Below are 13,376 nucleotides of genomic sequence, written 5' to 3' on the forward strand. Positions count from 1 at the left end.
TAATGTTAATGACACTTAAAGTATCACTCGATACAAGCGCCACCTATCGTACCGGGGTATGAAATGCTTTGTGCCTATGATTCGATTCATTCATCATCATATATCCAAGGACAATTACCCTTGCTCAAATAAGGAGCATAACCCAACTATATCTATATTCGAATTACTCTCATCATGTAGACCCACTGACTGTAACTGTGACTTGTAGCACAGTAGGCCTATGGTTCCACATAGCCTTCTCTTTTCTAAAGGATAATAGTTCTCATGGTTCCACATGGTTGCTTTTGAGAGTTTTTTGTAGCCTGAAGTGTTGTGTGAGAGTGGCAATGTGACTTTGATGTGCGAGGATGTGACACACTAAAGAAGACTCTGGACGAGTGCAGAACATGCAATTTATGGCTCCAGGTCTCCATGTATTTTTGGCACACTTACATGTAATAAGGATCAGATGAAGAAAAAGTTTATCTCTGTATTGGTAATAAACTGATGCTTATTCACACAGGTCAGGTAAGGTCCCAGAAATGCAGTCAAAATTACATCTTCTCTTTGTTGCACATCCACAAAGCACATGAAGCACACACAAAAGTACAAGTTGTCACAGATACTGTTTTTCCAATATACATATATTTCATGATGTTCATCATTATAATAAGACATTGATAGATTTACACTACAATTATTTCATGTACTTTTTCATTCAGTCTCCTCTCCTTTACGTTGAATCAACCTTGTTTAGTTTCTAATCCCATACCAAAGAACAGCACAATAAATCTATCAATAAATAAAAGCAAAGAGAAAAGAAAAGTGAAAAGAACATAAAACCAAGCACGTTGCCCATGATCCTCCAGTCCTGTCCCTCCTGTAAGGCCAGATAAACAGGGGCAATGTGGGCCTTCATCCCAGAAACCCCGCTCCCAAAAAAAGAAGAAATCTTTCCTTAGAAATAAACGGACTTAAACAAAAAATATATCTCGTAGATAGAAACAGTAATCTGATGTAAACTGTAGATTCATCCTAAGCATTTTGGACAATTGACAGTAAAAATACTTATTTTCCCATTAGCTTCCCATTTTCTTTACCTTTACCCATCAGTGCTGACACAAACAATTCTGTGACATCTGGAGTTGTTTTACTAAACAGATGCGAAATAAAAACACAATATTTGGTTAAAAAATGAAACATGTGAACACATGTTAAGTCGAATATTGTATATCTGAAACCATCCAGAGAACACCCAGAGACTCAAAAGGTTCCCTCCTGTTGCTGCGTTCATCTCTTTTGAGGGTAATTGTAAAAGAAGGAGAACAGTCTGTACATTTCATGACAATTTGTTAAAAAATTTCAGATCCTCCTTCATCTCTTTCTTTCAGCTAGTTTCCTTACCAGTTTGAATTTTCAGTTGATTAGCATTAACTCAAACCTGGAAGAGGGTCTGAACACCAAGTCTTGTTGTTGACTTGCCTCTCAGATCGCCCCCAAAATGATCTGAACGCAGCATTGAGATCACTGAGCAGCTCTTTTAGGCTGACAAAAGATAATATTCTCCAGTCAATCATCCCACCAAAATGAAGGAATCACAACAGAAAAAGTGCCACGGTGTTAAAACATATGCACACTTCTTTTCATACAGACAACAAAGCAACAGAAAAAAAGGAGAGCACTCACTTCATTTTCACTATTGTAACCAAACTGGTTGAGCACTCACAGGACAACAGCTGGATTTATGGATTACACAGAAGTCCTACCCCAATCAGTAGTGTTTATTCACTTCAGTCCTCTGTGTGTTTAAGTCCTGTAAAATGACTAAAAGGACTACATTTGTAACCTTATGGTAATCTTCTATTGCCAAAAGAATCCAATTTTACAGCTTGCTAATAAAGTTTTCATCCTCTTATATATATATATTGGTGAATTGTAAATACCTTAAACCTGAGGATATAGGACCCCCTACCCCCAAAAACACCCCCATATTACAACACCAAACAATGCAGATTTCTTTTTTTATGTAATGTTTTTCTTGGTTTTGTCTGATAGCTATAGTTAGTTCACATCTTTTCAGCACAATGAAGAAACAAAGAAAAGACTTGTGCTATAATTAGTTACAGGATCATGTGTCTACAAACTTGGTACGGATTAAAGAAGCTCCTCAGACCTGGATACACACCATGGGGGAGACTGTTTGAGATTTGAAGCATGCGGCCCTCATGTTTTGGTTTAACTTGCATATTTTAGGATGGCACACTCACAAGCCAAACTGACACACCATATATACATGTTGTGTGATAGCTAATAGGTCCTAAAGATAGAGTAAGGGTATAAGCTATTCAAAACGGGCTTGGATAGGGCAGATAGCCTGTTTCTCTCTTGTTTTTGATGGCAATTGGCAGCGTAAGCACGAATATCTGATCTTTGGTAATCGTTTGCAGTTTGCTTTTACTCTAGAGAAAAACAGATGGGGGAGAAAGGAAGAGTGGACTTGTTAAGGTTGGGGGCTTTTATAATGGGACTGGCTGACAGATCTGCAACCTCTCTGCTTGTGTACTTCAGTGGTCAAGGAAACAACATGCCCTCACTCTGAGATTTAAGCGGCCTAATCTGTCAGGATAAACTGGGGATATTCCCAAGACAGAGCTCTTCTAACACACACACACACACACACTCGCACATGTACATCGAAGCAACTTCTTGCACACACACTCACACACAGAGAAGGAATTTGAATTAGAAAGCTGAGTAATAGAGGAAAGGTTGATCTTCTCAGCTGGTGGGGAAGATAAAAGAGGCAGGGTAACAAAGGGTTTACATACATTATGAATTATTCTAGCTCCTGCTGCAAGATTATAAAACTCAATTCATGCACTTTAGAATTGTTATCAATGGCAGTAAAGCATGAGCTGAGCAGCATCCTGTTCTTAATTCAAGCCTGCACTCTTAAAAATACCCAATTTAACAGATTTAACTGAACAGTCAACTCCAACTATTTCAACACTTTGATTTACCACAACCAAACCTCTAAAAACAAAGTCCCTCTGTGGTTGCACACAAAATGTTTTTAACTCCCAGAAATGCCTTTGGCAGCTTTAAGGAATTTTAGATGTATGCCTTCTCAAGCTTATACGTTCAAGGTTTGACAGCGTGTTTGAAAATTCAAAATGTAGTTGCTTTGTATTGCCCTGCTCTTCTATTTATAAAGTCGCCAAAATGGTAGTTTACACGCAAGTAGATGCCAAAAGAAGTTTGAGAATAGATCAAGACCTAACCAGTGAGGGCACCAGTAAAATAAATAAGAAAAAAAGCTTCTCCCTTGATGCTTGGCAGTGTATAACGCACAGAGCTGAATTACAAAAAACACACCAAAGAGAGGTGAAGAGGAGCTCACTGATGTTGGCAGCAAGTGGTCGTGATTGCACACCTCCTCTTTACCTGTCAGATTCACACAAAAATATACTATAATAAAAATAGAATCTATTATATTTAAAAAAGAAAAAGGCCTTAACTATGGGGAGAAACACTGAGACAGAACCACTGCGCTAGCAAAACACTCTTCCTAGGAATGCTACGATTTCTTTTTTTCCGTCGCTAACATAGACCGTAAATTTCTCAATCTGCCCCAAAGCAAATGAACTGCTGAGAAATATTCTCCTCATTAGCCTCCGTCCCTGTTCCTGGATCTCCAAGGCAGAATTGTCTTTTGTTTGATTTTAAAAAAAAAATCTTTTATGTGCTCTTCATGTGGAGAAGTTTTGCTGCACCAGCATATTCTTTTTGCCAGGCTATGGAGCCAGACAGCGCCATCAAAAACAAGGTTGTTTGTGCATTTTAAACTTATCCCCTTTCTGCAGTCAGTCACACCTCCAACACAAACCTAAAGTGTGAGGGTGAGTTTGACTGGAAACTAACATAAGCGAGTGAGGACTAAGGCTTTGCAGTGTCCACTCAGGGAATGGACCAGTATATCCTTTGCTTTATGGAAATGAATACATCATCAACTTTTAGAATGGAACCATCCAATCCCTTGGCATTACAGCTGACTTCCAAGCCCATAACACCACTTTATATGAATCTCCACAGTATACTGTGTGCAAGTGTGACACACACATTTACAAAGGAAAATAAATTGGATTGAAGGTCTAATCCTGTCTATCCCAAAATGTACCCTTACAGCTATTTACTAGAACTATTTTCTCCTATGGTTTGCGTTACTTTTGCGTCACAAGTTTCATTGCATGTATTTTACATGGTACTTACACTTACATGTGCTACAGTAAGAGCATTTGCACTAAACTGCAATGAAGGAATGTTTTCGAAATAAGACACTACGTAATATTAAAATAAAAAAGAAACATCTACAGACATTGGTCCAACTTTACTATGGCAGTTTAAATTATCAGAGGAAACGTGTCCAAGCTTGCCGAGCGACAGAGGACAAATTGGGCATTAAAGACACTTGAGATGGTAGTTATTAAAGAGAGAATCAAAAGAGAATTCACACTTAGATAAAGGGAAGATAAGATGGACAGGGATGGATGTGATGATCACTAGAGATTAGTTTCACAAGTCATGCATTATTTGTATGTTTGCTCCATGTCAGTGAGCAGTAACTCTCTCAAAAAGCCACACAAGAAGCTAAAACTTTTGATGGCGTCAACATATAGTAATCCGGAGCTAAACTAGGAGAAACCTGGTGAATTTGTGTGTGTTTTCCCCTTTGTGGAATAGCTCCAATTTCCATAACCCCGAAGCGTACCTTTTCATACATGTTTTACTTCTCTAGGCTTGTCTTGAACTGTCCTGGTGGACATGAGTAACGCAGAGACATTGAAAAGAATCTGTATGCCAATAGTTACATGGAGACGAACTCCACTGTGCAAAACCACACCAAAAAGATGCAGAACAAGCAGGGGACTGACAGATGATGTGAACATGCAAGATACACAATTTGATTAATAGGCAGTAGTTAACGCTGACGCATACGTAAAATTAATACAAAAAAATAAAAAATACAAAATGCACACACACACGCACACACACCTACAAAACAGTATATATATATATCAGAATAAAACTCTACAAAGAACTATATATAAGTTATGTAACAATTATCGCCAATTGTTGTTTCCTTTTCTGTTGTTGCATCGTCACAAGTGTTTGGTTCTCAGTATGGCAGGTTAGAAAAGCCAAGAGTACCCAGAAAGGAAAAAGGGCCACACACTCACAGGACAAATATTGACAGGGGTCCAGAGGCGAGGTGGTGGAAGTGGGGGAGCCATGGGGCCCTGAAGGGTTTAGGGGTGTTATATCGAGGCTAAATGGGGAGATATACGTACATATAATAAATTAATTATCTGTGGTTAATTTAGTCATCAATTAGAGGGTTTCTTTTTCTGTAGCAAGGAAGCTGGGATCAGACTGGGGTAGGAGCGACTCTTCTTAGGTACTGAAGTACACTGCAGAGAAAAAAGAAAAGAAAAAAACAGATGATGGAGCGGTATTCATGATACTGAACATTGCTGCATGTATCAGAAGAAACACAGCGTCAAAAGCACTGGAAAGTTACTGAAAAAACATACATGGGAAGACTATTTTCAATGTGCACAAAAAAGTTGAAAGGTTTCTTACCAATAACGACAATGAGGACAATCACACATATCACACCCAGGATAATCATCATCTGTAGTCAGCAGAAAATAAGTAAATTTGGTTATGATAAACTTTTTAAAATTTTAATAAATTCTTGATAGGGCAGTGAATATCAAAAGCAATATAAGACAGTCACTCAGGTGGCTCTTATTATTCATGCTCATAATGGAAGAATATAAATAATTATCTGAGCTGCTCCGTCGCATAGCTGCATGGCTTGAAGTGGCATTATGATGATTCCTAAGACAATGTGCCACTATATAATATACATAACATATATAGTATTTCTATCCTCCAAAATATCAACTGAAACATTGATACTGCAGTCTAAGACAGCCTTCGACCGCATATATTTGCAAACTGAATAAACAAGTTCACATGTTCTCACCTTGGCATTCTTCCACCAGTATTTATTCTTCAGTTTTGCAGCACTGGTCTCAAACTGAGAGGCTCCAGCCTGCAAGGCGTCAGCCCTATCGTCCAGTTCTGACAGCTTCTGATCACGCTCCAGAACCTTATCCACATTTACACGCATGATATCCACCACCTGGGGAAAGAAACCCAAAGCAGTTTTGCATAATCAGCTTTCCAGACAGGATGAGTAAATATGAAGTGTTTGATATGGTGGAGGAAGTCTGCAAGATGTGAAATATGACCAAAACTTGTGAATTATTATCTCAATGCCATAAGATAGAATTAATTTTGACCGAACCAATTTGAGCTAAATATATATATATATATATATATATATATATATATATATTTGACCAAACCAACTTCAGCTATATATATATATATATATATATATATATCTATAACATATTTCTTTTCTCCCCCTTCAGTCAACCTTTATACATTTTCAGGAGTGTTGTGCTGGTAAAATCAGATGCACTCACCTCATCCACTTGTGCCTGTGTCTGCTGCAGACGGCGGTTGCTGGTGAGGTTGGGAGGGCCCTGACTCCCTCCCTCTGCTGCGGGGGCTCCAGCGGCTGGGGCAGACCTGACAAGGAAACCACAAATACACATATAAAATATACACCAATATGATAAGCTCATGTTATATCTCATCAGTTTAGGTTATATTCATGTCACCACATTGCATGTGATTGAGGAAAAGGTTAAGGAAATCTTCAAATAAAACTAAGGGTAGTCCAAAAACACAGTATTTGGACCATTTTTTGTTTTCAGAGTGTGGGATTTTGCTGTGAAACAAACAGTACAGGGAGCTTTACTGTAACTGAAATATTAATGCCAAACAGGTGTATCGAAAGGATGGAAAAATTCACAAATTTTTAACCAGACATTGCGATATAAGACTAATTCACATCAAATTTGGATTGGATTAGAAGGGTTTGAAAGGTTAGAAGGAGACATAGTTGCCCTCCTTTTCCTAATTGCCCCTCGGGGATAAATACAGTATTTTCTGATTCTGATTCTCCATCATAAAAAGTATCACCTTGGCTTTGCAAAAGTCAAGAGGATTTATCATGTCTTGTTGTATCGTGACATAGAGTGACTGTTTCTTTTGGATGCACTGTGCACAGACGATGACCACAGTAAGTGAGACAGAGATTATGTGAGAGTGTCATTGTATCACTACAAAGAAAAAGCTTCATTAAAAATGCTGCCATGTTAACTTGTACTGTACTGGCAGCGAGAGAAACAAAAACACCAGAAATATCAAGGATAAATTTTATCATCAGAATTTTTGATTTCCTCTCGATGTTAAATGATATACCTTTCCACCAATCATCTTTTAAACTGCAATGCATAAATCATTCATGAATGATGAAGAATAGAAGATCGAAACAATGATCCAAACATAAAGCACGTCATCATATAACAGTTTACAGGCCAAATAACATTATACAACTAATTCCTATCTCTTTTGTTTAGTCTTTGAAGTGCAGAAACCAGGTTTAAAATACACATAAAAAAGTTGTGAAGAGGTTTTGAAGCTCATCACAGGAGGGTATCAATGAAATTCTCTTTCATGGGATTTTTACACCAGCTGGGACATACAACAAATAATATCTCACTTTCAGATGTTATTGGAGGACAATAACATGGGTATGCTTTGTTGCCAAACATACCCATCACTAATCTGTATTCAGACTTGAAATTGCCTTTTCTGCACTGGCATAGTTTTTGGTTGTTTTTCAGGTCAATCAGTGGACACAAAGTAATTTGAGGAAATAGGCTCATCTAAGTAAAAAATTTGAGCCAAAGATACAGAATAAATAGCATGTATGAGCACAACCACACAGAGCTGGCCCAATATTTGACTACCTCAGCCAACACATAGACGTTTTGCTTCAAACACTATATATGGCTATATCAAATAAAACTGAAATATCACAACTTTATGTCGCAGAAGTAAAAAGTGAAAATCATTAAAAGGCTCAAAATTCTTAGATTATTCATGTGGTGCTGAGTTGCTCAGCATGCTCAACCTAACATGCTATAATGTACACTGATCCAAATTAAATCAAACTTGGAGTTTTGGATCATTTCAGGACTGTGGCATACAATGACAAACATACATTGGTTGTAGCTAGACAACTCTTTCAGTAGGAAACGAGCTCTGTATAAAGGTCATCCTTACATGCTCACAGATACCTAATCCTCTAACAACAACAAATCCTTTACAGTAGCTGACCTGTTGCTGCTGGTCACTATCAGATGCCAATCAGCCAGAGCAGAAAGGAGCAATATCATAGCACCCGAAGGCTACCTGAGGAATTCATATTACTATCTGTATTAAAATCTGTATATGTTTAGTAAATATATACAATAATATTTCCTCTCCTTAGATTACACTTATAATAGATCTGGGGTGTGTTTAGACATTAGAAATTAGTTGCAACAGAAATTGTTTATTCATTGCATGACAGTAAACTGCATTTCATCAGTGTCATTGCTGTGGGATTCTTTTTACTTGCAATTGATGAGTACGACGACAAATGTGCAACTTGTGCAGAGTTTCACGCCGTCATCACCTCTCAACTAACACCAGGAAGAATTGCTAATGCCGTGGCAAGGTTTCTCATCAACTTCCTCTAAAAACCGTCCAGAGAGGTGAATCAAATAATTCTGATCTTTGCTACTTCCATGACATAACATTTGCTCTTTTCAAAAATGATAAATTACACTATAAATTATTATATTATATAGAGTTTTTGCAGGTTTTCCTTGTTGTGTCACAAGGGGTAGTAATCTTGCCTTCTGATGTAGTCAACATCAACAAAAGAAGGGCACAGTCGGTCAAAATATCTCTGTCTGTTCACAAATTTGTACTAATTTGTACTATCTGACACAGGCAGTGAAAATAAACTACTGGGAATGTGAGGTCTGACATCAATCTCTCAACAGTCCACTGCTAATATGAGATTTGCTATTAAAGCTAAATATATTCAACCTTCTTACAAGAAAGTCCTTATTAAAATAGTGTTTCCCTGTGGTTTCCAAAGGGGGCTGCTGCAACATTGACAGCTCTATTTAAGATTTTCAAGGGGCCTCAAATTAAATGAGGAAGATTCTCAACGCTTACCTTGAGTTTCCTCAAAGAAGGCAGATAGATAGATAGATAGATAGATAGATAGATAGATAGATAGATAGATAGATAGATAGATAGATAGATAGATAGATAGATAGATAGAGAAAACCATTGGCTCTTAAGTATTACTTTGGTCTATATTATGAATTAGATTTTCAGCACTGGAGAGCGACATTTCAGCACTGGACAGCGCTTACGCAGCCCAGACCAAATCCAAGCCTCTCTGTCCCATTCGGTTTGATTTTTCACGCATTTGACTATCCACTAAGGCTCACTAGGTCAAATTGATGTCCTTTTCAAACCTTCCGGCGAACAACGAGCACAAAAGGCCTGTAAATACACCTAGAGCCTACCAAACTGAGGGCGTGGAGATTCCTTTTTGAGGGGTTTGGATTCTGGGCACTTGAATGGACTCAACACCAAATTTGGTAACAAATGTACCTTACAGCCTACAGAGGAAACGTTAACAGGCGTGATGCCACGCTTGAGTGACATGTATGTCGGCACCAGACTATTTAAACGTCATAGCTGCTTGCTACATGGGAGGACTGACAGACGGGACTGTCACGGCTACCTTCTCGTAGCCAGCCCTTTATATATTTGCATCACGTGCAGTCGAAATAATGGAGAAGAAAAGAAAATACATGATAATATATATTTCATAGGAATCCTTTGACCAAGAGGACACATCCAGCCTGAAATGTGGAGAGATATACAGTTTTCCGCCCTCGCATGACAATCGACGACATATCCTACTGTAGGAGGCTAGGCTATCCCCACCCCCCACTGTAGGTTGCAAATATCACGTAAACGAGGCCTAAGCCTAATTTATGGCTAATAAAATGATCGTAAATAGGTCTGTTGAACATTTGTCAACTACTGTTGTAGCTCCACTTGTTCGGCAGCTTATTTAAACGAACCGACGCTGGTGAAACAGCTTGTGTGATTTGTTTAACATTATGTCCTTGCTGTCTCTAGAATTAGCCTAATCGTCACCCACGGTTCAGTGACACTAAAATTAACCCCAGAACATGTTGAGAGGCTGAAAAAAAGGCTTTATCTAGGACGATGTTTTCTTATTGTAGTTTTAATTAGCCTGTGGGTAATCACACAGACGGTGTTCTTTTCAGTTCAAACCAGTTTAAACTGGAAACTTAAAAAAAAAAAAAAAAAAAAATGCGTGCGTGCGGGCGTGCTGCCTCAAAGTGAGACCCACCTGATGACAAAATGAAAGGGCTGGGCGATAAATACCAAGCTCGTTTACAAAAAAACCCAGAAATAAGGCTAATGATGTTTTTAATGACAGGTAAAGCCGATGCCTCCGTCTGCTCCAAGGTTAGGCCGACGCGTTAGCCTTTGTACATTCACGTTTGGGTCACGTTATCAGACAAAGCTGTGAAATTGCATTCAACAGCGTCATTTAATGATTATTAACATCACACCTGAAAAAAAAAAAAAAATCCCGCAGTACTTCATAGCTGAGACAATTCCGAAGCTGTAAATCCCAAACAGCCTGCCAAAATCAGTCTTGATGTCTAAATTGTCATAAATCGGGATTTAAAAAAAAAAAGAGCATTAAAACGACGTTGTACTTACATTTTCCTGGTGGTATTAGCTAGACAGCTGCGCTGAAATCCGGACTGGAAATGTTAGCGCGCACTAAGTGGCTGGCAGATGGATGTGGATTGCCTTCTGCGCTCCTCTCTACTCTCTGGCAGCCTTTGGGTGGTTATTGTGGCGTTTCCTTGCCTATATATCCTAGGAGGAGCGCTGGTTTGTGTCTGCCACTGAGCTGTGTCCCCTCGCTACAAAAGCTTTTTTTTCTTCTTTTTTCTTTACTCTCCTCTTTTTGTCTGAAGATGCAGCACCCGCAGGCTTTTACTAGAGCCTGGCACTGTCCGAGTCAGTGTGGTAATGAAGGTGTAATAAACAGCCGTCTGGATTAGGTGGACAAAGATGGCTCGGTGACGTCAACAGCGACGAGTTTCATGTTGAAATGGGTGGTCAGAGACTTCAAACTCAGCTTTTCACAGCTCGGGACACCACTGTTTTTATCCGTGGATGCCAACAACTGGGGGTTTACGCACGTGTCCTTCACTTGCATTATATGTTATAGAAACGATTGGGTTTACAGCTCCTCTAAAAGGAGCTTATGTTGATTGCAAGACTGTATGTCAACAAAATGGCGTTCCTCGAAAGGGGGTGTGGCGAGCCTCGCAGTAGGTGTCTGTTGTCATTCATAGTAATTATGGGTGTTTATTTGGTGGAGAGTAAACCCATATTACTCTCAAAAGAGCGATTCACAAACCATTGACCATTGTTGATGGTCAAGGTGTTGTTTTTACTTCAGGCTGGTTTTAATCTGCATGGCACTGCTTTATTAAGTTGTAATGAATGAGAAGAGTCTCTTTTGAGTTTAGCCCTTGAAGCCCAGGGGACGTTTTTTGCTTCCTCAAGGCGGCTTTCATGAATTCCCCCAGCAAAATAACACAAATCATGCTTATGTCAATCACAGAAACAATAAAAAAAAAAAAAAAAACGTATTAGTTCACATTTATTGCCTAACTTATTACACAATTTGTTTGAAAAGGGGGAGTTAAAGAATAAAGATATAAAGATATCATGTTTGATGACTTTTTAAATGTAGGCTATTCTCAATGAGAATTGGACAAAATGGCATATAAGGCTTTTATCAAGAAGAATAAGAAAGACTTAATTGTCCCAGACAAAATACAAACTACATAGTCCAACCTCTACCAAAAAAAAAAAAAAAAAAAGCCAACAAATAAATACAACTGAATTATGCATGTTTGAGTGTTTTTCCTTGCATGAGCTTTTGGTAGCTGCTCCAAATGTATTATTTTCAGGAAAAACAAGTCAAAGTACATGATAATTAGTTTTTTGACAACATCTACAGCTGATGATTGTGTTGTTCATACTCAGCTTATTTAATGCTCAAATATGTTGACATGGTACATCTTACTTATATTGTATCTATTGTCGCTTCACTTGCAGTTACACAGGTGTGCATACATTTGAACAGACTAGCTGTCGTCTTACAGTTGAGAGACAACCATTACAGGATAATAGTAAGGTGTGGTGTTTTCAGAAGAGCTTCAGTGTACCTTGGCATCCTGGGAGATATCACTCCCACCATAACAGAAATCTTCCATGGTAGGATAAAGGTGATCACATGGAACGACTTTGTGATGATTTGTAGTCACCCAAACCATACAGGCAAAATGTCTCCCACAGCATAAGAAAACTACTGGATCTCTGTGTTGGTTTAGTCTCAACCACATGGTGGCACTAAAGGACAGCTATGTTAACTTTCCAGGTCCCTAGAATAAAAGGCATGCCACAAGTGTCTCCTACAACTGTGCCATGATGTTTGGATCAATTTGTCGTTCTTACTTTTGGTTTAGCCAGAATACTGAAACCCGAAGAGCAGATGTAACAGGCTACGTTAGTGGTGATGACAAGAGAAATGACATCATCTTTCTAACTTTGTGACTTGGGTTGCACTTGTTGCTTACTGAGCTGGTTTTGCTCCATCTCAAAAAGTAATTGTAAAGAATGTGTACATTAATGCAAAGTGAGCTTTGTTTTTATAGTTTTATAGCACCAATAAGCCAAGCCTCCGAGTCTTCCTCAGCATCTCGCTTTTCTCAGTCTCGGGAATATCAGGGAATATCACCTGAACTGTATGGTTGCTCTAAAATCTCTGTTTCCAGTGCAACATGTGCCAGTTCTGTTGTTGATTTTTCTCTCATTTTGATGTCTTCTTTTCAAATATACATTCTCTGTATCAAATCAATTTAAGTTCAACAATATTATTTGTTTGTATGACATTTTACACATTTTTACATGGAGACAATGTAATTGGGAAACTGCAAAGCTGTCTTGGATGCTAGCAATTTACAAACTTATTGTCATGAATAACCTGTAACTGTTTCTCCTGCACTGATGAGGGAAGAATTACAAGGTAGTAGATCAAGGTAAATGACTTTTATCATGCAAGCCAAATGAAATTAATTGATCAAATAAATTTGTAATAAATTTGAAACATTCAGATGGTGGGCACCGTTAACAGAGGACACACTCACTGCACACACACTGGCCTCTTGATAAGATTTCTACCCAATCTTAATATTTCAGAGAAGCAAAATGGATTTTTC

At 38.4% G+C, this 13,376-nt stretch overlaps 1 protein-coding gene across 1 annotated transcript; it reads right to left on the reverse strand.

Moving 5' to 3' along the window:
- Window positions 1-605: 605 nt before the first annotated feature.
- On the reverse strand, window positions 606-11,205 carry vamp2 (vesicle-associated membrane protein 2). The gene is made up of 5 exons (XM_075486318.1): window positions 10,795-11,205; window positions 6,537-6,642; window positions 6,029-6,187; window positions 5,620-5,671; window positions 606-5,447 (listed from the first exon to the last, which is right to left on the reverse strand). Coding segments are annotated over exons 1-5 (336 nt in total). The 5' UTR covers window positions 10,797-11,205; the 3' UTR covers window positions 606-5,430.
- Window positions 11,206-13,376: the final 2,171 nt, after the last annotated feature.

This window comes from Odontesthes bonariensis, chromosome 16 (assembly GCF_027942865.1).
Source record: "Odontesthes bonariensis isolate fOdoBon6 chromosome 16, fOdoBon6.hap1, whole genome shotgun sequence".
NCBI classification, from domain to species: Eukaryota; Metazoa; Chordata; class Actinopteri; order Atheriniformes; family Atherinopsidae; genus Odontesthes; species Odontesthes bonariensis.